We start from the raw sequence: 24,729 nt of genomic DNA on the forward strand, positions 1-24,729 counted from the left end.
TTTTGAATGCCTCCAGAGTGGGAGACTCCACCACCTCTCTGGGCAGCCCGTGCCAGTGCTCTGCCACCCTCAAAAATAAAGAAGTTCCTCCTCATGTTTAGATGGAATTTCCTATGTTCAAGTTTGTGCCCATTACCTCTTGTCCCATCACTGGGCACCACTGAAAAAAACCTGTTCCCATCCCCCTGCTACCCTCCCTTTAAGTATTTATAAGCATTGATAAGATCCCCCCTCAGTCTTCCCTTCTCCAGACTAAAAAGACCCGAGTCCCTCAGCCTTTCAGATGCTTTAGACATTGATGCCGCAGGAACCTCAGCATATCGCAGGATAGAATATTTACCCAGCTATGCAAGAAAGCAAAGCAAACTGCTCTGATGTGAATGCTCCAACACTTCTTCAACCCTGTCATGAAGATCTAGGGCAGGTGTTCAGTCAGGAGCTCACTGGAAGACCACTTGACTTTTAAGAGTTGTCATCCTCCTTGCAAAACAGACCAGGCTATAGAAATAGAATTGATTTAAATTATTATTAATTTTGACGATGATGACTTTTAAATGTTGTTTATGCTGTGCTGCGAGCATTGTATTGGCAATGCTGACCTCTGGGCAGTTAAAATTGTAACGGAGTTGAAGTGACTGAATTAAAATAATATTGAGACCAAAGCAATTACTGGAATTATCGAACGGTTATATATATCTAAATATAGCTTGTCCTGAAAATACTTCCAACTATCGCACCTGTCGAAGTAAATCTATAAAACTGGCTAGAATCAAAGCCAGGTGCTTTTGTTAGAACAGGTAAAAAAAAATTTTTAAGAAGTGGTTATCACTGTGACCCTTGGCCGCTGTTCCACTCGGCCTTACCAGAGAACAAGACATTCATCTGAGAAAAATGAAGACGTTCTCTTGTGGTTCCACAAGCTTTCTGGCTTGAGCTGTTGCACGCAAACCTAAACGGGCTGACGTTCTCATCAGAATAACCCAACAGTCAGAGATGGCACGCAGGGCCAAACGTGTTCGGTGGCCACGTCGGCTAATGCCACGCATTTGTTTCCTACGGGCATTCTACAAGATGCCTTTCTACTTTAGTCACGCAGAATAAATATTGTTTAGGAATTCTGGTTACTTGGAAGGAGAGTTCTGGGAACGGATTTTGAAGCGTGGATGTAGAGAAATAATGCAGCACTACAAAGGGAATTCACCAACGCAGAAGAATAAAAACCTTCAGGTGACAGATTCTGCACCAGTATAGTCAACAAAGAGCTAAAATTATGCTACTGCTTCCTAAAGGAATTTATGCAGGCAATGAATTCTGTGGACCGGGAAGTGTTTCATCTCTAAGTCATGCTTAAATAACAGGGCTAAGACTCTAAAATATGACCATAAATTATATTTGTCACTTGCAGTCACCTAATTAAGAACTACACCAGTTCATCCTCACTCCCAATGTAATAGCTTATTGTATTTGGTATAATCAAAAAATACACATTGTTAAAGGGTTGTTCAAATGTGGCTTAGCTGCATCACCTATATGATATCACTAACCAAAAGCCCTGTTATAGCGTGGCTTCACATTTATAAAAAAAAAAACCACAACAAATTCCACCAATAAAGAGCCGTATGTTCACATCTCATTGCTTAAAAGCCATCGAGACAGTTGAGAATGTGGAATCAGTATGTTCAGGCAGACCAGAAGATAACATAAGCTCAGTCTTTACAGTTGCAAGCTCATGCTGAAATTAAAAGGAAACAAATCCTGTGCTGTAACCCTTCTCCCGCCCTATCTGTGTCCCCCCTCTCCCCCCCCGCCAAGGTCTCCATGAAAAACTGCTTCTTCTAAATCTTCCTCTGCTTCTCTGCACCTCGTCTGCTACACGCACATTCAATTTTCTGTTGAAACAGCTAAAATGGAAGAAAAGCTTAGCTCTCACATTAGCCTTAATAGAAGGTCACAGATGAAAGCAGCGCTGCCACTAAGAGGAAGCAGACACAAATAATGCTCTCTAAACCGGTTCTCAAAATCACATCTCTTTTTTCCAAGCCGATGTATACCCTGCAGCTGTGCTCACCAGAGAGTAACTGATGCTTTTAACTTTCTGCATAATAGAAAAAGCTTTGGAGGAGCATAATATTACAGCATTATTTTTTTTTTTCCTAAATCAAATCCCTACAATCACAAACAAGAGAGGGGAAAAATAGATACTAAAAGGTACAAGTGGAGATTGTCCGTAAAGCTTTACAGAAGATGGTGGGCAGATGGTAGGGATTTGCAGTGACACAGCTGTTTTTAAAAATAAAGAGGTGGAAGAGGAGAAGGCTACACACACGTTCCTAAGCCTGTTCACACAAGAATAAAAATTAAGCTAACAGCGGGAAATTGAAATCGGTATTTTTTTTTTTTTACCATCTGAATAGACATTTAGAAACTTTTTAAAATAATCAGCAGCACCTTCAAGTTTCTTTTCCAATCGTTAGTTTTCTAACTACAAAGTAAAGCTGACAACAGAAATACTAACCTACAATGAGATATTAAAAAGCCAATATCAAAATTACTTTAAGTACCTCCAAATAGCATTTTTGCCGTAAGCCTTACAATATAAAAAGAAAATTCAATCGTATCATCAAATAAACATAATTTACGTTACTGTTTGAATTACCTACAAAAGGCTTTCATTTTTCACTTTTGTGGGGTTTTTCAGATATTATTAGCAGATGGCAGAGATAAGCAATGCAAGGAATCATAGGATGTATGGGGGTTATTGCAGACTTAACAGCATGGGGGGCCAGGCAGGGAAATGCCCGAATTCGATAGGGTATCGAGCACTGGATACAAATATAGTAAGAATAGAACATTTTTAAACTGAGCAGTGAAATTGTATAAAACGACTTAGTTTCATAGAGACCTTTCACTCATTTTTAATGTGTATTCTCATATATGTCCCCCACAGCCACAGAGAATGCCTGCGTTAGGTAAGCACTAAAAAAAGGTTGTTATTCCACAGTGTAAAAGCCCATCTTCGCCAGAGAATCTGATGAAGCTGTTTCTTGACAGCTTTGTTTACAAAATTAACTCTCTTCCAGCTAAGCTATTCCTGGATCCGAGAAATTTTACATGAGCAAGAGAGATAACACTGATACCAACAAGATAATCTTTTGCTCATTCTTCACGGTCACCTTTTTCACACTGCATCAGCTCACTTTCTTCTGAGTATTAAAAATGACTTGTCAGCGTAAACATACCTTTCGCGACTTTTTTTTTAAAAAAAAAAAAAAAAAACACACATCTAATTTTCTGAACATAAGAGCGGGGACTCAACACAAGAAAAAGGTTACCCAGCACCAACCCACTAAAAACTTCTTCATACCTGTCTCCAGAGCCACCGGTGCTGGGTTTTGCTACAGCTGGGGATTGAACTGAAGGGGCTGCAGGTGAAACCCATTACAAAAACGCACACATTCCACACGTTTACTCCACCATCTCTTCTTTCACAGCGTCTGGGCTGCTCCCAATCCAAAGACAACAGCAAAGTAGATGCTGCCTAGCACACAAACATAACTCAACATCTGAAGACATTTAAATTAATTTTATTTATACCAGGTTTTCAAAATCAGAAATATTTCAAAGAAATTCAATACTTATAGACAGGTGCTACATTGATGATCTTTCATCCACCATTAGTGCCGTGTTTTCACTCTACAGTCATTAACTCGCCACCACAAACTAAGGGGAACTTACAGAAGTTTATGAAAAATAGGCAGACATGAAAATTTGGTTTATACTGGAATTGGCATAAGAGAGTAAAGCTTATTATCAAATTGTGGCAATTGCTGTATTCCATCACTCGTTCTGAGGGAACGGTACAGCAGGAAGAAGACTCTTCCACGTAGAGAAACACTTTAGGTTTTAACTGAACAGACTGAAAATGCACTTGATGACCTGACTAGGAGTGATTCTTACACTCAAGTCCATAGAAATTTAAGCTTTGCATTTCTAAAATTGCCACAAGTATAAACCTCCCCTACTCCCACTACTCTTGGACCGATTTCTCTTTTCGGAGAAATCAAACCTGTATGTCTATACCTCTTCCAGCATTTACCAAATCAAACAAAACAACTGCTGGCTTTGAAGTCTTTTTTTTTTTTTTTTCAGAAGAAAAATGCCATTTCTGCACAAGCTACTCTCATGAAAATTTTATTTAACATTTCTTTATCAATAAAATAACTGAAGCCAAGATACCCAAAAGTCACGTCTACACGGAGATACACAGAAGATATTCAACTTGAGAGGATTTTCCTCTGCTTCTCGATCACAATGAGGCCCTCACCAGTTTGCATAATGACAGAAAACAACAGCTGACAAACCATTTTGCAACAGATGCCAGCTGTCTCTCATTTGTTTTATAATTCAAACATTAACAGTTCTGTAGCACTTTATTGGATTTTTTGTGGGGTTTGTTTTTTTTTTTTTTTGTTTTTTTTTTTTTTTTTTAAAAGCACGCCATCTGAATTGGACCTCGCATCAGTCAGTCATTTCAAGAACAAACTGAAGGAAGGCTGATCCTGTTGGATCCAAAACTTGTTTTGGTAGGAATCTTACATAAATACAGTTTGTGCTTCAATTTTATATCTACTTGGACTGAGTGAATATACACCTAAGCTAGTTTAAAAACAACAACAAAAAAAAAAGGAACCTTTAATATTCAACTTAGAAGCCACAGACATCTTTCCAGACTGTTTGCAGCCGAGACAAACAACAAATTTCAACACAGTACTGCTTAAAAAAAGTTTACGGTCTAAAATGAAATTCAAATGGTTTATTAAAACTTAACATTTTCAGTTTTGGCTTTTTCTAAAGAAACCATTTATACCTTGTGAAAAATCAATTAAAAGACCATTTCATTATACTGTACTGAACTCAAGTCAAACATAAAGCACAAAGTAGATCTTTACATTAAACTGGGCTTTGCACACAACGTGAATAATCAGAAATAAAGAGACTATTTTGAGGAATAAAAAGATTTTTTTTATCTAGACAACATGCATACCATCAGTTACTTCTCAACTTTAAAAGGTACCTGAAAGGAGAGTTTTGTAGAACAAAACCAAGACTCGTTGATACACTTAGTAAGTCAGTGGTCATCATGCCTTTTTAGTTAAATTCTAATAAAGTTTAGTCTACATAGAACAGCTAACACAATGAGGTGTGCAAGTCATAGGGACAGCCAGAAGCCTGAAACAAAGTCTTAAAGTTCTACAGGACAAGAGAGCCTAAACACAGTACAACTAGGTTATTTCAACTATTTAAAAAAAAAAAAAAAAAAAAAAAATTTTATTATGATCTGCATCCTTGTTGAAAAAGGGCTATAGATTGAACATAAAAAGGCCCGTATGTTAAAAGCTCCACAGTTCTACTCCACCAACTTTTTAAAATAAGGTAATGATAAAGAGCATTCCTTCTAGCAGCACGTACAGCTCAGCTGCGGGCGGCTGCCTAACAGCGCTCCTTTATGCATACCAGGAGAATCATGTCCAGTTTTGCCATTTGTGGATAACGATGACAAGATACAAAAGCATGTGTTTGCCATAAATAGCTCTGGCTAACGGAGGATTGCTCACACAGAGCAGATCAAATTCTCTATAAGGAGAGCATTATTTGGCTCCCCGCCAAAACATGTCCCCGATGCAAGCCTCGGTAGTGGCAAACACTTTCCAGTTCTATTTACATAGAAGCTAACAAGTAGAACGGTTCACTTAGGCTATTTCTTGTACCAAGTCCGTCTTAACTGCAACACTCAAGAAACAAAAATTATTTAGCGGATTCATATTTGCATATCATAACTGTCGTTACACATCATCTCACCGAAGAAAAGACGGCGAGCTCTAAGATTTCGTGCAAGGTTTTTACTCTGGCATGTAGAACTTTAAGAACGTTCAGGTACGAAACACACTGCGTGGTTAGTTACTTCAAATTTTTACGTTTCTGACACAAGTGTTTCATGGAACTAACGGTCTCTAGTAGTGGTAGCTTCTTTAATGGTAAAGTAGGATCGGGTCCTTTATCGAATGATCGGAACAGAGCCACAACGTATTGTAAAGCAGCGCCTAAATCGTGATTAGGAATGAAAAACTTGCATTATTTAAGATGAGATTAATGACTGTTTATCTTTACAATACTTTCCACAGAAGTTAAGTTATTTCAAATATGCTTAAATTAAACATACTTAAAAACTATATTTTCCAATGAAAACAAGGCAACATTCTGTAATAAGCCACAAGTTTTATTGCAACGTGGCCAGTTTTTGATCTCAAAAAACAATGTTCCATTTAAGGCTCTTTTTAATACAGAAATTGCCACCATGACTGATGTTTTACAAAACTTTAGTGTTTCAAGACTCACATGGTAAACAGATAACTTCTACTCCTGTTCAGTAGTGTACATTCAATGGAAAACAAAAGGCATCGTAACAGCTACTTCATTTATAAAGATATGCATGTAACAGGAATGAAACTGAGGTACTACAATAATTTGATGACACAGTTACAGCAACTTAATTGGCATTCCTTTGGGGGGAGGGGGCGGGTCAAACATATTACAAAAAAGTGCTTTAAATGCATAGTGTTGTGTGCTGCCATGTCACAAAAATAGGCTTGTCAAGGCAGGTGAGGTGTATGAATGCACAAGAGCCTCATGGAACTGCAATCAAGTGCAACTGTAAGTAATACTGTATAGAGTCTACCATCCGACCAGTGGACAATACTTTCAAGGCATTCAATTAGCTTACCCTTTGCTGTCTGCTAGACTATTCACATTAACTATCACATTCATTGTACATGTTGCAAGGAATGCCTGCAACGTCAGTTTTGGCTAGGAGTATGACGTGAAAGCATTCCTTGGATCCTACATAAAACTACCAGGATTAAACAGTCTAATGGCAATCACTGGTAGACTGCTTAACAATGACATCTCCTTCAGGGGCATTTAGGGAAGGGACTTATCTTTTGAGGAGGGAAGGGGACGGGGAGACTAATACTATTCCAATTGAACGAGCTGCAGAAATGGAAGCTCCTTAGATCCAGATGGCACTTGTCTGTCTTTTTATAAGGGTTTTCCTTCAAGTGAAACTACCACGTTGCCTCCCAATTTCTCTCCAAGTGTTGAACGGTCCTTAATATCATCCAAACCATTTACTTGCCACTCATGTTTAATACCTGGAAGACAGATGGACAACAACGTACTCGTGAGAACCTCATCTAAATGCCATTGTAATTAAGGAGCAAAACATTTTTAGGTCTGTACCTGTAAATTTCTTTTTAATGGCATCTTTAGAGCTTGCGTAGATCATCTTGCTTTTTAAAGGTGCGCTTTCGGGAGCCCTTTAAAGGAAAGAGGAAAACCACAACAAAGCAGTTATTCAATCATCCAGTGTTAACTCCGGAATATTCACTTTTAACAGCAAGCTTTGCTTTTTACACACCAGAATATAAATACCAGGTCTTCTTTCTTAGATTCCTTTGTCTCGTATGTGGCATCATACAAAGCGTATCGGCAATCATTCAAAGGTAGCAACTTCACAAAGGCTGTATAGGGGTCCTCCACAGTATCTCCAATGTCGCCAACCAATATCTGCTTTGACTCCTCTACAATTATTTGTTTTTTGTCATCGCTTAAGCAGAAGAGAACAGCTTTCTTTCTTTTTTTAATCTCTTCTGGGGTTGAAGATTTCCTTACTTTCATGTCATTAAAAACCTTTATGACTTCATCGTTCACTGTTACTCCAGAAGCCTGTAAAATGAGATGAAAGGAATAATTTGAACAGCAAAAATTAGCACTCACTAGAAAAGATGATAGCCCACAGTGCTAGATAAAGAAGTCTGCCTGCCCCCGTAGGAATAAAAATACTATACTCAACCTGAACACACTATGAATTTAGTAATCTTTGCAGGATTGGAGCAGAAGATATAGAGGAGGTGTAAATTCCGTACTCTCTTGTTGCAGATCACAGCATCTTCAGCTGTGATTCTGGATAGCAGTTTTATACAACCGGGCACACAACTGTACTACTCAAGCAGTTTTCCATTACCTTATCCTGCATTTGGCTTATTTGGAGGACGGGGGAGAGCCGGGAGGGGGGGCGGGAACTGAACGTAGAAGAGGAGTTTGTAGTTTTGGGGTTGGGATGAATTTTTATTGTTGTTGCTCGGGTGGGTTTTTTTTGTTGGAACAAACGCTAGAGCAGCAGTTCACATCCAACCCAGGGAGAGCCATGACAGCGCCGGGTGATGTCAGGCTCTACAGGCACCAGAAATGTTTTCTGCATTGTGTCAGCTTCAACGCCGCGCTTTAAAAAAAAAAAAAAACTCCCGGATTTTTACTTCGCGCTGCTGCAGGGGTATTTTATTCGACTGTTCTTCCTCCGCACACCAATACCAGTTTCGAGGCGCACCGCTCCCCTCCCTCCCTCTCCCCCCCCCCATCAGCCTCCAAAGCCCTCCACAACCCGGGCCTCCAACAGCACGAAAACAAAACACTGACAGGGCAAAACGGGGAGCTCGCGGCAATTAGGAAAAAAAAAAAAAAAAAAAAGAAAAAAAAGAAATTATTCAGCAAACCCCACTGCGAGCAGAGAGAGCTAAACCCGCCCGCAGCGCCCTGGCTCCCGCTCCAACCCCCTCCCTCCCCCCCCCCCCCAGGGACCGGCTGCCGGGGGGAGGCAGGTGCGCGCCCCGCCGGGAGCCGCCGGCTTTGTCCCCGGGGGAGCCCGCCTGCCCCCGTCCACTGCTTTGTTCGCGAGGACGGCGCTCGCCTCCGGGCAAACGGGGGTCGCCGGCGCCCCGCCTTCCTCCAGCCCCGCTCCCGGCCACCGCCGCTCCCAGCCCGCCGCTCCCCACCTCGGGCCCGGGCCCCGGCGAACCCCCTCTGCCCGGACCCCCGCCCGGCAACCCGCACGCCCGGGCGATGCCGCAGGGAGCGCTGCGCTGCGCCGCTCTGCGCCGCCCGGCCCGGCCCGGCCCCGACCGACCGACGGCCCCCGGCCCCGCCGCGGCCCGGCCCGGCCCGGCCCGGCCCGCCACCCGCTCCTGCCCCGCGGCCGCTCCCACCGCCCCTTTCCCCCCGCACCCGGCTAAAATTAGACTAAAATGGCCGCCGGAGGCCGCGGGGCCGCGCCGGGCCTGCTCGGCTCGGCTCAGCTCAGCCCCGCGCCCCGCCGGGCCGGGCCGGGCCGCGCTGCCGCTGCCCTTACCCCCACTGCCGCCACCGCCCTCCCCGCTCGGACGCGCCGCCCTTACCATGGCGCCGGGTCCCGGGGCGGCGGCGGCTGCCTGCGGTGCGGGGCTGCTGCAGGCAGGAGAGCGCTGCGCTGCGCTGGGGGCGAGGCGGGCGGGGACTCGGGCCGGGCGGGGGATGAGCCGCGGCGGCCGGGGAGGGCCGGTCACATGGGCCGCGCCGCCACCACGTGCCGCCGGGCCGCGCCGCGCCGCGCCGGGCCGCCCCCCGCGGGGCAGGGCAGGGCCGGGCCGAGCCGAGCCGAGCCGGGCCGGGCCTGCAGGCGGCGGGGCTCAGCACCCCGCGGAGTGCGGCTGGGCGGCGGCCGCCTCGGCCTCGCAGCTCCCGGTGTCACCCGCCGCCCCGACCTGCCCCAGGCCTGCCCGGGTGGGTGGCGGGCTGTTGAGGGGGGGCAATGGAGCTGAAGCAGCCGGTAGCCGCGTCAGGTCGGGGGGAGGATGGCGGCACGGCTCCTTCTGGGGGCTCCCTGCCCTGCCCCGCGGGCCCGTAGCTCCCGCCCAGCGCCGCTCCCCTTGCCCGGGGGCTTTCTGCTGCTCTGAAGTCACGATTTTGGCATCGCCTCCCGCCTCGTTGGGGCTTCGTGGCCAAGCGCTGCCCGTCTCGGGGGCATTCTGTGGTCGCGGGACGCCGTCATGATGCCGTGTCCCCCCACCTTGCACAGGGGCTATGCTGCTGCCATGGCTGCGGCCGTCTCTGTAGGGGGAAAGGCCGGTGGGCCTGGGGCAGAGACGGCACCTTCTGAGTCTCTGGAAGAGCGGCTCAGACCCTGGGGTGGGACACAACACAACGCAGAAGGAGCCGCATTAAAAGATGGGAAGATGACTTGCAGGAAAACGAGGATAACCCTCCAGAGAGTGTCTTAACTTCTCTGTACTGAGCTGGACGGGGGTTCGGGCACCTGACACCAACATGGAGCATTTTATCTCTGGCCCATCCAAGTGGAGAAGAGGATTGTCAGCACTGTGCAGGTCTCTGCTCCCCAAACTGGTGTGCCTGAGAGCCAAGAGCACCTAAACAAGCAGGACCTCAACCAGCATTACATGTGAGGAGCCACCCCATCTTGCGGCCAGTCAGCCGTCTCTCCCCCAAAACACCTGAATTGCTAATAGTACCTTGGTGGAAGGCGTTTCTCAGCGTGCATGTATGTGTATTTTTAAACAGGCTGAGAGAGTTGGGGTTGTTGAGCCTGGAGAAGAGAAGGCTCCGAGGAGACCTTGTAGCAGCCTTTCAGTGTCTGAAGGGGGCCTAGAGGAAAGCTGGAGAGGGACTTTTTGCAAGGGCATGTCATGATAGGACAAGGGGTAATGGCTTCAAACAAGAAGAGGGGAGATTCAGATTCAATATTAGGAAGAAATTCTTCACTCTGAGGGTGGTGAGGCACTGGAACAGGTTGCCCAGAGAAGCTGTGGTTGCCCAATCCCTGGAGGTGTTCCAGGCCAGGTTGGATGGGGCTTTGAGCAACCTGGTCTTGTGGAAGGTGTCCCTGCCCATGGCAGGGGGGTTGGAACGAGATGATCTTTAAGGCCCCTTCCAACCTAAACCATTCTATGATGATTCTATGATATATATACATACATATATATACACACATGCATATTGCATTGTGTGAGGGATGTGGGATTTTTTCCCCCATTCTCCGTTACTGTACACCACCATGTTGACCAGATGTTTCCAAGTCTCCTTTCTGAGTTACATCCCACCCTCTTTGTATGCAGAATTCAAGGCTGCATTGCATTCATCAATACTCAAAACTTGGCCCATCAGCCTTGAAATCGTTAACCTGGAGCTAATCATAAACCTCCAGCTCTTTACATCCACGCATTCAGGAATCCCCACCACCACCACTCGGCTGAAAACAGCAGGTCTGTCAGACTTAACATTGATTGCAGCTGATATAGCTGCTTGTTCACTCTTGCTGCCTGTTCAGTGCCAGGAATGTGGGACCCAGGAAGGAGCACCTTCTTTCCTCCATTACATATTTGCATTTAAAGAGGCAGCCATTACCAATTCAGTTTTCAAACACAATACGTGCTGGTTTTTGATCAAGTAATTAGTTAGGTGAAAAATTGTTACGGAAATTAATAGCACAAATCCTAAACCAGGTAACTCTCAAGACACAGTTTTATGATTGGCTTAAACCAATGTAAGCCCACGGGAATGTCCTGACAGCCCCATTTCTGGGCATCTGCTGTTCTTGCACAGCTTCACAGTCTGGGGTGGACTTAAGTGGTTTCAGATCCTCATTGTCAGGATGGTTTAATGTATTGCAAAACAGCCTTTGTGACACTGCAGCGTGTCGTGGCATGCTGTGCATGACACATGCCTTTCACAGTGTCCCAAACAGAGGTCTGCATCCTTGCAGCCATAGACAATGTTAGGAGGCCACTGTGGCAAATAGCAGCATGGGGGTTCCTTCACCTTTGGAAGCAGAGGTAGCCATGCACGTGTGCAGTACATCCTCCAGTGCCAGTCACTGCCATGGGCTCCACAGGCTTCTTCGAACGGTTGTTCAACACCATGAAACTCCTGCATGTGCGTGGCCCCATCTCGTGCCCTTGAGTGCACCCTCAGCTGCCCACGCAGGATCTCTGCACTGCACATCCAGGGCTCATAAAACAAAAGGTGAAGAACGAGTTGCCATCTCCAGAGTTGCACGGCTGGGGCTGGGTAGATGCTCCAGGGATGACAACTCCAAAACTGTGCATGACTCATCCTCCGTCTTTACTACCATGGAAACTGAATAATGAATCAGAAGTGCTTGTTATTCTTTCACCTCGCAAGGTGCATACCTGCAGCACCCGGGCACGCAGGGCTGCTGCTGCACATCACTCACTGGTCCCTGGCAGTCGTCAAAGTACAGAAGCAGCAAGGGCTGAAGGAGGAGTATTTTATGACTTTGTAGACATCTCTGAGAAAGAATGAGTTTACCAGAATCAGAGAGTATTTGTCAGGGGTGAAAAATAGGTAACAGGTAGAGAGAAAGGGGCTTCTTATTTTCAAGAAAATGAGCAATGGACTCCTTGTGACTGCAGCCATCGGAGAAGGAACTTGTGATAGAGCCCAATGTTCACCTTGGAGGCCACAGAAATGGCCAGTATCCAGCCATGAGCAATAATGACCAAGCAAATCATATTGCGGGAGCACACTCAGACAAAGCTGGTTCCCCACCTTGGCGTGTGGCTGCACTCGGGAAACATTGAGTTTCACTACCCTTGTGCCACAAGGCCCGCATCCCACCAGGCACCACCGAAATAGCCCTATGATTCAGAAAGCCCAGCAGCAGTAGCACTAAAGGCTATGTGGAACGCATGCCTCTGAGGAAGCCCTCCAAGCCTCCCCTCACCCTCCATGGACGGAAGAAATGACTCACTGAGGCAGAAGGCACTGTTCATTTGGATTCAACTCCTGGATGCTCATTAGTGCAAAGTGATTATAATGGACTAAGTTACCTTGTGCATTGAAGCTCTCTGAAATCATAGTACTTTCTTTTTGTATCCTGCACATCCTCTTTGCTTCTCTGTCAACGTCACTAAACTCAACGTTACCATTTCAGCCTCGTTTCCCGCGGAAGCGAGGCCTCTGCTTGGCTTCCTTGGGCATCTCCTCTCTCACTTGGGCTAGTCCTTGCCCCAGTGACTTTTTAACTTGTTAGCTTATTTGAGTTAAATCTGGCAGAAGGGTAGAGGTCACAAAAGTAATTAAGATCCTTAATTAAGTAATTAAGTTTCATAAAATAATTCATTTGAGACAGAAGAAAGTGGGGCTGTATGTCTACTACTTCAACTCAGGAACTGGCTGGTTTCTGCTAGGAGACATCGGATTTCTTATGGTGTAGCCAGGTTACCTTCAGGAAGAAGGCTACAAAGGGAAAGCAGAGGAACTTGCATACGTGTACACTGAAATAACAGAAAGTCTTAATACCATTCAATTAAAAAAAATAAATCAGTCAGTCAAGAGAGAGACATGCATAGGAAACTGCATTTGATGAGATCTGCTGTTCAGGGCGCTTCCTTTTTCCCTTTGCTCTCCTGCGTACCTTGGGAAAGTGTCCAGTTTCCCTTTCAACAATTCTGTATTCTCAGTGGGAGCGCGAAGAATGCTGGATAAAATCTATTTTCTTGTGATGTAAGAGAGTATTAGAGAAAACCCCAGCGAAAGGCAAACACTTGAGTTATGTCTTTCTTTCTGCTGCGGATACATTTCTTTAAAAAAAAAACCAACACAGTAAGTATACTTGGCTGTAAGCGGTGGATCCCAGTGTGAACCTGCTGCGAGTTCGCAGGAGCTGCAGTGCCTCCCACGTGCACTCATCCCCAGCGCCCGCAGCGAGGGGCAGGACGGGTGGGCTGCTGTGGAGCACGGATGCCCAGCGAGCCCTGCTGCGGGGCCGGGAGGCGGATTTCCCTCTAAGGGAAGCTCCGGCTCCTCCGTCCTCGACAGGGTCACTTCTGCTGGCTTAGGCAGCCTCTTCCGCCGGTGTGGTCCCAAAATCCCTCTGGGGCTTCAAGCTATCAGTCAGCTTCTGAATGGCTTGGGCAGGGGTGAGGGCGAGCGAGGTGCTGGCCGTCGCTCCCCGAGGAGTCGGGCCGTGCCCGCTGGCCTCTGCCCATGGTGGAGACGGGAGCGAGCCGAGCCCGTTGCGTCACCCTCGCCGGGCGCCCCGGCCTCCCGTGTGCCAGGACATTCCTCGGGCTGAGTCACGGCCCAGGCTGCCGCCCCACTCCTGCTCCCGCTCCCGCCACGCTCAGCAGCCCTAACGTGGCCCCGAGGGTGCTGCCTGCCTGCCAGCCGCTGCCCCCAGCGCGGGAGGGAGGGCTGCCTGCCTTCTCCGGCCACCACCCAGGGCTCACAGCTCACAGACTCCAACCTTCTCGCTACGGCGAGGAGGTAGTGGCTGTCACCAGTGGGGCAAGATTTCCTCGAGCTGCAGTGCCAGCTGGAGTGCTGTGATACTTCGGTGGGTTTTCCTGCCAAGTGGAGCTGCTTTTTCTGACCAAGCAGTGATGTAGCTGAAGAAAAGCTTTAATTTTTAATTTATTTTTTTTTCCCCTTGGAAAGCTCTTCAACCGACTGCATTCCGTGGCTGAATTTGCCTTACAGCCACTTGCCAGGAGAGCAGGCAGAGGGAAGCAGGAAGAAGCAGTGGCAGCAGCGGCAGCGAAAGCCTGGCATGGCCGGCGCAGATGCTCGAGGAGCAGCAGCCGCATGCTTTTTCGGGACAGGGTGGAATTCTCCCCCCCGCCCCCCCCCCCCCGTGCTGTGCTGGTAAGTCACACGTGCCGGTGAATCATAACGCTGGGCAGCCGTGGGCCTGTCATTGGCCAATGGACAATAAAAGGGAGATTTAATTAAAATGTTGTGTCTTGTAATGACATCATTTTAGGGCTGGTATTTAAACATAACAAAAAAGGAAATAAAAATTCCTCCTATGAGAGAAATGTGGAAACTAATGGCAGAAAAATGGCTAAGTGGAACTAAAAAGTTCCCCTGAAGTCTAAAATACAGGGAAACTTTGCTCAGCCTTATTAATAAAAACAGAAGATAAAAATTACTTTTAAGTAGTTAGCACATATTCAACACTTGCACATTTATAGCACTAGAAAAAGTAACTCCTATTTACCTTGCTAGTCTTCAGAAATTCCTGCATGCCCTGTACAATGCATTTTCCCCAGGAGCAGATTCTTCCCAAGTCTCTCTTCTTGCTGCCTCTTGTTCACAGCTGAGATAAATTTACAGCATAACCTCAGGTAAGGAAGGATTTATAAGATCAGCCACTGACTCTGTCAATTATTCAATTAATTCACTTTTTTTTCCAGACAACTTTCACTTCCATGGTAAAGACAGCATTATTTTTTTTTTTCACTTCTACTTGTAGCATTTTTATTCCAAGGTCTCAGAACTCTTTATTAAAATTATTAATGAAGTATCCCTGCCTGATGAGTATTATTTATCCTATTGGATGGGTTGCCCGGGGTCACCCAGGAAAGCTGTGGCAAGCGGAGGGGCAGGGCATGGCGGATTGGGTCCCCGTCCCTGCTTTAAACCCCAAACCATCTCTTCTCCTAAGGAAGGAAATGTAGGTCAGGCAGAACAATTCTTTCCTGAAAACCTCTGTTTCAAGCAAACGGCAAAGCCAGACTTTCCTTCTCATAAGCATCCTCTGACAACACTAGGTCCGAGGAGTTTGATGTTGGCTGTTATCTCCAGCTACCGATGTGTCAGAGGGACACATATATCTCTATATAAGGTGAAGCAGAACTCCGGCTATATAGCAGACATGGATGCAATATGGTAAATCCTATCTAAAGACAGGAAATATAAAAAGCAACGTAATTTTCTGGGAGCACGGGATTTACAGCGCATCGCAGAACAATGCTTATTACAGTGAAATGGCAAGAAGGGAGCCAAAGTGACCTTTAGAAAACCAGGTGGATATAGCTGACCTATACGCTGGGTAAGTGGATTAGGGGAAAAGTTGCCAGAGTGCTTTGGAAGAATAGACTGTAACACTAAACAAGATATAGATTTTCTTATTTAATTATTCTAATAAAATGAAAGTCCAAAAGTGTTCTTCAAGCAGCCAAAAAGCACTGGAGTAATTTGCTAGATGTATCCATCACCTGGAAAAACCTCTTCTAGGTAATCCATTCTCTTTGTGTTCTTGTTTTGTATATGTAACTTTTTCCTATAAAATGAGGTAACGGCAGAGACCCCTAAAAGTGAAAATCTCTCACCCCAAAAGCATGTCAGCTGTGAAAACAGTATGAAGAAAACCCAAAACATTTTCTGGTACCGCCAGCTTGTTTTCAGCTGAAGAACACCGCGTTTCGTTTGAAATACGTTATTCTGTCTACCTGTGTCTGCAGCAGAGGAGGGTGACGCATGGGAAGTCACACCTGGGGGCTCTTGTACAAGCACCTTTCCCCCAGCCCACGGCATCCCCTCGCAGCTGCAGACAAGTCCAACAGCCTCGTACTCCTTCCCGGCACTATTCAAGGACACGCATGTGAGTAACATGCGATATTTTGCTGGTTTCTGTCGGGAATTTCTAGCGGAGCGAGGAAACTGGGATGCCTTAAGGTTGGCGGAGATGTTCCTGGGGAAACACCCAGGAGGTGCTGCTTCAGTAGCAGTTTCACCCCTCGCTAACCTCCTGAGCACACCTGTGGGAGCTGCACGCAGATAGAGGAATTCCTCTGCTTGGTGACAGATCTCCAGGAGGAGGTGAGTAGGTTGAGGAGTATCAGGGAGTCTGAGAGAGAAATCGACTACTGGAACCGCATCATACCTTCCCTGGGACAGGCCCCACAGGCACACAGGGCTCATGATATGAAGGATTCCTTATCCTCTCTCCGCCTGGCTGAACAGGGTGACTCAAGGGATAGGGGACAATGGTGACAAGTTCCTGCCCAGTGCAGCAGGCGCATCTCCTCCATGACTGCCCCACCTTTCCCAGGTGCCCTGGTAGAATAGTTATGAGGCTCTGCAAGCAGAACTGAACAATGAGGAAGACGATGGTTCATCTAGCTTGGCAGTGTCACTGAGGTTAAGTCGGTCTACGCCCCGCGTCAAAACCACTTCCATAAAGAAAAAAAGATGGGTCATTGTCATAGGAGGCTGTCTCCTGGGGGGAGCAGAAGGCTCAATATGCAGATCGGACCCACTTCTTAGGGAAGTCTGCTGCCTCCCTGGGGCCCGGGTTAAAGATGTGAAGAGAAAGCTTCCTACCCTGGTACAGCACTCAGATTACTATCCATGATTGATTTTTCAGGTAGGCAGCAATGAAGTTGCAACAAGAAGTCCGAGGGCAATCAAGAGAGACTTCAGGACCTTGGGACAACTGGTTAAGGGATCAGGAGCACAAGCAGTGTTCTTCTCTATCCTTCCAGTTGCAGGGAATGACAAGGGAAGGAACAGGAAGAGCCAGCAGATCAATACCTGGGTCTGAGCCTGGTGTCACCAGCAGAATTTTGGGGGTTTTGGTCATGGGTTGGTTTATACAACACCAGGCCTGCTGGTGACTGACAGATGGGGTACACCTGTCTCAAAAGGGGAAAAGGGTCTTTGCACAGGAGTTAGCAGCGTTCTTTGAAAGATCTTTAAACCAGAGTTGAAGGAGGAAAGGGATAAAATCAGGCTTGCTGGAGAAAGGCCTGGGGGCAACATGCCAATGTTTGAGGGATGGTGTGCTAGCAAGGTCCTTCAGTCTACCACCTCAGTGGAGATAGGGGATGGAGAGCCACGCAAAGACACAAGGGTCATTAATGTGTTAGAAACCATGGAAGTGCCTGAGAACGGTCATGTGGGAATTAGGGCTTCTCCCCTCAAAAAGGGTGGGAGGATCAATAGCCCAAATGAAGTGCATCTACACTAACACCTGCAGCATTGGCAACAAACAGGAGGAGCTGGAAGCCATTGTGAAGCAGAAAAACTATGATATAGTTGCTATCATGGGAACATAGTGGGATAACTCGCACAACTGGAATGCTGCAGTGGACGTCTAGGAACTCTTCAGAAGGGATGGGCAAGGAAGGAGAGGCAGTGGGGTAGCCCTGTATGTTAGGGAGTGTTTTCACTGTCTAGAGCTTCATGATGGTGACGATAGGGTTAAATGTTCATGAGTAAGAATCAGGGGGAAGGCCAACAAGGCAGCTATCGTGGTGGGAGTCTGTTATAGTCCACCCAACCACGATGAAGAGGCAGATGAAATATTCTATAAGCAGCTGGGAGAAGACTTGAACTTACCCAGATGTCTGCTGAAAATATAATACAGTGGAGAGAAAACAGTCCAGGAGGTTCCTGAAGTGTGTTGAGGATAACTTCCTGACACAGCTGGTGAGGGAGCCGACTAGGGAAGGTGCCCTGCTGGACGTGTTGTTTGTGAACAGAGGAGGACTTGTGGGGGATGCGACAGTTGGAGGCTGTCTTGGGCACAGCGATCATGAAATGATAGACTTTTTGATTCTAGGAGAAGTAAGGAGGGGGGTCAGCAGAACTGCCATCTTGGACTTCTGGGGGGTAGACTTTGGCCTGTTTAGGGGCCTGGTTGACAGAGTCCCTTGGGAGGCAGTCCTGAGGGGCAAAGGAGTCCAGGAAGGCTGGACATTCTTCAAGAAGGAAATCTTAAAGGCACAGATGCAGGCTGTCCCCATGTACCGAAAGACGAGCCATCAGGCAAGAAGACCGCCTTGCTAAACAGAGAGCTATGGTTGCAACTCAGGGAAATACAAGAGAGTTGGAAGAAGGGGCAGACCACTCAGGAGGAGTACAAGGATGTTGTGAGGTTATGCAGGGAGAAAATTAGAAGGGCCAAAGCCCAACTAGAACTTAATCTGGCCATTGTGTAAAAGACAATAATAAATGTTTCTATAAATACATTAGCAACAAAAGGAGGGCTAAGGAGAATCTCCATCCTTTATTGGATGGGGGGGGGGGGTGGAAATGGTGACAAAGGCTGAGGAAAATGCTTAATGCCCTCTTTGCCTCAGTCTTTAATAATAGGACCAGTTGTTCTCTGGGTACCCAGTCCCTTGAGCTGGGAGACTGGGATGGGGAGCAGAATGAAGTCCCCATAATCTAAGGGGAAATGGTGAGGGACCTGCTACACCACTTAGACATACTTAGTCTATGGGGCCAGGTGGGATCCACCCAAGGGTAGTGAGGTAGCTGGCGGAGATGCTCACCAAACCACTTGCCATCATTTATCAGCAGTCCTGGCTAACGGGGGAGGTCCCAGTTGACTGGAGGTTAGTAAATCTGACACCCATCCACAAGAGTGGCTGGAAGGAGGATCTGGGGAACTACAGGCCTGTCAGTCTGAGCTTGGTGCCAGGGAAAGTTATGGAGCAGATCATCTTGAGTGCCATCACGTGGCACATACAAGACAACCAGGTGATCAGGCCCTGTCAGCATGGGTTCATGAAAGGCAGGTCCTGCTTAACTAATCTGATCTCCTTCTGTGACAAGGTGACCTGCTTAGTGGATGAGGGAAAAGCTGTGGGTATTGTCTACCTAGACTTCAGTAAAGCCTTTGACACCATTTCCCACAGCATTCTCCTGGAGAAACTGGCTGCTTGTGGCTTGGATGGGTGTACTCTTCACTGGGTAAAAAACTGGCTGGAAGGCCATACCCAGAGAGTGGTGGTGAATGGAGTTAAATCCAGTTGGTGGCCGGTCAGAAGTGGTGTTCCCCAGGGCTCAGTACTTGGATCGGTTCTCTTTAATATCTTTATCAGTGATCTGGACAAGGGGATTGAGTGCACCCTCGGTAAGTTTGCAGGTGACACCAAGTTGGGCAGGAGTGTTGATCTGCTTGAGGGTAGGAAGGCTCTACAGAGGGATGTGGACAGGCTGGATAGATGGGCCGAGGTCAATGGTATGAGTTCAACAAGGCCAAGTGCCGGGTCCTGCACATGGGTCACACCAACCCCACGCAGTGCTACAGGCTTGGGGAAGAGTGGCTGGAAAGTTGCCCGGTGGAAAAGGACCTGGGGGTATTGGTCAACAGTCGGCTGAATATGAGCTGGCAGTGTATCCAGGTGGCCAAGGCGGCCAACAGCATCCTGGTTTGTATCAAGAATAGTGTGGTCACCAGGACTAGAGAAGTGATTATCCCCTTGTACTCAGCACTGGTGAGATCGCATCTTGAATCCTGTGTGCAGTTTTGGGCCCCTCACTCCAAGAAATACATTGAGGTGCTGGAGCATGTCCAAAAAAGGGCAACAAAGCTGGCGAGGGGTCTAGAGCACAAGTGCTATGAAGAGCAGCTGAGGGAACTGGGGCTGTTTAGCCTGGAGAATAGAAGGCTGAGGGGAGACCTTATTGCTCTCTACAACTGCCTGAAAGGAGGTTGTAGTGAGGTGGGGGTTGGTCTCTTCTCCCAAGTAACAAGCAATAGGACAAGAGGAAATGGCCTCAAGTTGCACCAGGAGAGGTTTAGATTGGATATTAGGGAAAATTTTTTCACTGAAAGGGTTGTCAAACATTGGAACAGACTGCCCAGAGAAGTGGTGGAATCAGCATCCCTGGAGGTATTTAAAAGACAGGTAGATGTCGTGCTGAGGGATATAGTTTAGTGGTGGACTTGGCAGTACTAAGTTAATGGTTGGACTCGATGATCTTAAAGGCCCTTTCCAACCTAAATAATTCGATGATGATTGACGTTTGTGGCAAAAATTCCCTGCCTTTGCCACCAGAAGAAAGTTGTCTGTTACTATAGTGGATGTTCAGCACTGTCCTATGCCTCTCTTGAGCCACGTGTCTCTTACTGCTGCAGTAGCCTTTAGCTACGCACGTGCCTCAGCAACATTCAGCAACTTTGCATTTTCTCCTGTGTCTTACAAATTCAGTGATAGCCCTTATGCTGGCAGTCTCCGAGCACTGTTTCTCTTTCCCAGTTCAGGAAGTCAAATTCTCTTACATCAGGATTTCAATAGACTTGCCACAGCACAGAAGCAGAATTGTTTTGTTTCTCTTTAAAATCATATTTGAAATAAAACTGTGGTCTGTTTTCTTACTGTCAGCGCTGTGGGTCAAGAGTTGGTCCTTCACTTGCTAGCGGTATATAAAATTTAGTATATAAATATAAGAAAACTTGCACAAAGAAACAGTAAGGACAACAGTAGTGTCACCAAAATGAAGTCCACATCTACAACTTTCCTAACAGTGGTTTCATCTTGTTCAGGTTTCTGGAAACTTGTTCCGCCACAGAGCAGTGACATCTCTCAGCGGAGGAGCAGGACAGCTGGAAGGGGCAATTCCTTGAATGGCTTCAGCCTGGCTCGCGGGAGGACGACTGCCAAAAGTTACGATGCGGTCAGACGTCTCAGCAGATGACACAATTTGAACTGGTACACCTCCAAGAAAAGGTGGCAATGAATTCAGAAAGCTCTTTCCCTTCTGGACAGATGCATGCAGACCTTCAAGAGGCTGGGGCTGGCTGGCACGTGAGGAATATAATGATTCGACTTTGTTATGCTCTTCCTTGCAGAAGAGCCCCTCAAAATGGGCCCCCTGAGGCAGCCAGGATTCCTGGTGGGACAAGGAATCCTTGTTTTCCTGTGCTGGACAAGTGCAAAGCAGCCCTGTACACACATTGCACGCAGATTTCGGGCACTAATCCCAAGTCTTGCAGCCTTGGCCCGATTCTGCTACTAACCTTCATCGCTCTGTGCTTCCCCTCCTACTGGGGTTATGTCATCACGTTGGAATAAGGTCCCTGGAAAATGGACTGTTTCTAATCATGATCAGCCATTCTATGACATTGTAGGTCTGAACTAAGGAGACATCTTTGCAGTACAAAAAATAATCACCAGGAAATGATCAAATCCTCTCCAGGAGATGGAGAAAGCCATTACAAAAGTGCCAAGAGAGGGGAGATTAATTCATGGGGCCTGTTTAGTTTGGAAGTCGCAAAGGCCAGACACAAAAGGAGGACAGACACTTTTGGTTCTGAAGTTTTAATACTATTAAAATTGCTCCAGACAGACACAGGACTCAGTTTGCAGCATTGCGTCTGAATGGAAGGAAATTCCGTTTGATGCAGGTTCAACCCAAGGACTGGTTCTAAGAAAACTCTTAGAAGCAAAGATGGACATCTGTGGAAACAAAAGATGCACAGACTAAACCTTGCCCGGGGAAGACGTGGAGGCCCCATTCCTGGAGGTGTTCAAGGCCAGGCTGGATGGGGGCTTTGAGCAACGTGGTCTAGTGGGGGGTGTCCCTGCCCATGGCCAGGGGGGTTGGAACTCGATGGTCTTCAAGGTCGCTTCTAACCTAAACCATTCTATGATTCTATACTCGAGCATTGCAAAGTGCCCTTCACAAAGTATGTTACTTAAAAAGTTGATCTTGCCTTTTAAAACCGCTAAGTTTTTCTTTTTCAGGTAGCAATCTAAAAATAAAACATTAGCTAAGCCTAACATGCTAAATACATGAGTTGAGATCACTTTCCGGTGGTTGAGGGTGGGCTTTAGGGTGACTGGGGCACAGGAATATTTATAACCGTTGCTGGATAGCGGGACCTGTTGGTCAGTGCGAAAGTGTCCTCCGGCAACAGCAGTGCTCTCGGGTGATGCCAGGACTGCAGAGCCCAGCATGTGACTCCGACGGTGGGATCTGCACAGGAATGCTCGCGAAAGGCAGCTATGAAGCCCTGATCCCACAGGCAAATCCCCGCGCCGCCCGGAATCAAATGCGGAGCTGCCACCCAAACCCCAAAGGTTTCAGCATCCTGGCTCACATTTCTGCCATTTCAAACGCGTGATTGGCAGCAGCCAGGCCCCAGCACAGCCCGTCTCCTCAGAGTCCTTCCCTTTCCACACAAATTTCATCTGTGAGGCACCTGCAGAAGAAAAATAGGAAAGCACAGAGCGTTATATGACTTCTTATAGGGCTGTTAGTCTAGGAAATAGCTATATAAAGCCTAAATAAATTGGTAAACTAAGAATAGCAAATCGACAGAACTCAAGTCGGACTGTGTATTACCGTAGCAGAGCAGGAATATCCTCTACGGGACAGCTTTGTTACGAGGGACGTTGCCGTGCAAGCGTGCCGTTTTCAGTTCCTCCGCGCAGCGCTATTAAATGAGGCTGTACACAGCGCCAGAGTAACGATGCTGGCGCGGCATCACTCCGTTACTAGAATAAAGACCCTTTCTTTTCGTGGTTCTTTGAAAGGAATCTAAGAAAGGGTGGGCGAAGGACTGTAGAGAAGAATAAATGAAAGCTGATCTTCCGTGGGCAGCAGCCAGCGCTTTGGAGAGTATGCTGTCATGTAACATCCTCGTAGGAAACTTGGCCCAATCAAACATTTCTATCATCAAAAGCGAGTGACCTGAACAGCTGGATATGCTCTGGGAGCCGCGGGGAGGGCGCGGGCAGAGCGCCGGTGCTCGCTGCCTTCTCCCCCTCCCGGCAAAGGGTGAGGGACTCCCGCACGGGGCCAAACGCCTCCGACCCCGGCCAGCCTCCGGCGATACCCAGAGCCTCTCCCAAGGTGATGGCTGATATGCTCCTGCATTTGGAGGGCCGGGAAACTTTTTTTTTTTTCCCCTTCTTTCATACCTAAGAAATCTTAAAGATGGAGTTGCACCTAAAACCAAATAATTTAAAATCAGTTTCAGCTATTTTCTAGAACAGAAGCGGTACAAACCCAGGAAATTGATATATTACGGTAGAGAAACAAACCCAAAGTTGGCCTCAGTGCGCTTTTGGAAAACATACGCAGCCTGTGGCCTTCTGCCACTGAAAACGTTAGGTGTAGTATGTGTTGATGTTGAGCGTTTTAATGCGCTCCGAATATTAAAAAGCATTGGTTTGGGCAAGTATCTGTTTGCCAGAACGCAGCTCCGTGCGCGTGGCCGAGGGTGGAGTGTTTCACCACCAGCAGATCAGATCTGTTTGATTACTTAAAAGATAAAACCAAGTTTAAACGCAGACCCAGCCGCACATTGTCACTGAAGCTCAGACTCGTGGATGCTGCTGGGAGGGGAGGGGGGGGAGGCGGGGGGAAGCCGGGCTTTGCTGCCAGCACCTCTCATGGTCTCAGTAAACCACAGTTCTACCGGCGCTTTCACCAGTACTGCAGATGTACCTTTCAAAGACAAAGAAGTACAACATTCAGGAATGATAACCATTATTTTAATAGTCGAGGGCTTACAGCGGTTGAAAATACCGAACTTTGCACAAGCAAACACACGTACAGCCACAAATACCCAGACACATTTTAGGGATGGTGCTACTTCAGCATCCCTATTAGGAAACAGGTGGGAAACGAGGTGATGGCCTTACTTATCCGTCTTTATAATTCTTTTGATTTGCAGCACAAACCATTTTGCATTTTGCATTGGACTTAATCCAAAATCTTCAAACCTGAGTGCCCCAAAATGGGAAACTTATCAGTGGTAACTGGGGGATTCCAAGAGGGGCTGTTAGGCAGGCCTGGTACTGGACACACATACCATCGAGCACTTAAAGGCAAAGTTTTAATAGAGTGCTGTTTAAAGAAGCACCAAATTAAGGGAAATAGGTTGCTGATGGGGGTGGGTGGGGGGAGAAGACATCAGTTGGTCTGACGGTAGCAGGCTGAGAAATCTCAGAACCCCCCCTTACAGCGAGCTGGGGAAAGCACAAGGAGCCCCTCTGCAGAACCGGCCCAAGAAGTCCCTGCATGAAGATGAAGGCAGCAGTTTAGCAGTGCAGGGGAGAGAGCTCCTGGAGCTACAGTAACCGAGCCGAACGCTGCACAGAAAATGACTTGCAGTCATCTGGACGCTGGCAATTTTTTTTAGAGTGAGAGGTCCTTGCACGGCAGAAACAGTCCTTGGTAGCCTCAAGAAGTGTTAGCTGAAATTGTTGCAATCAGTTATGACGGTGATCCACACTAGGCAACGTGACCAGCGTTAGATATTATTTATTTGAATATAAACAGATAAAACTTAGAAGA

General features: G+C 47.0%; 1 protein-coding gene across 1 annotated transcript; it reads right to left on the minus strand.

Moving 5' to 3' along the window:
* Positions 1-3,568: 3,568 nt before the first annotated feature.
* On the minus strand, positions 3,569-9,413 carry CFL2 (cofilin 2). The gene is made up of 4 exons (XM_082485976.1): positions 9,288-9,413; positions 7,475-7,782; positions 7,297-7,373; positions 3,569-7,208 (listed from the first exon to the last, which is right to left on the minus strand). Exons 1-4 carry the CDS (start codon positions 9,288-9,290, stop codon positions 7,096-7,098), a joined length of 501 nt encoding a protein of 166 aa, XP_082342102.1. The 5' UTR covers positions 9,291-9,413; the 3' UTR covers positions 3,569-7,095.
* Positions 9,414-24,729: the final 15,316 nt, after the last annotated feature.

The sequence above is a fragment of the Vanellus vanellus genome (assembly GCF_965231255.1).
Source record: "Vanellus vanellus genome assembly, chromosome: 6".
NCBI classification, from domain to species: domain Eukaryota; kingdom Metazoa; phylum Chordata; class Aves; order Charadriiformes; family Charadriidae; genus Vanellus; species Vanellus vanellus.

Coding starts and splice junctions, on each gene's coding strand:
- CFL2 (XM_082485976.1), bottom strand. Junction 7,374..7,474: donor GACCTGGTATTTATATTCTG/GTGTGTAAAAAG, acceptor TTTCCTTTAAAG/GGCTCCCGAAAGCGCACCTT. Junction 7,209..7,296: donor CATTAAAAAGAAATTTACAG/GTACAGACCTAA, acceptor TCTGTCTTCCAG/GTATTAAACATGAGTGGCAA.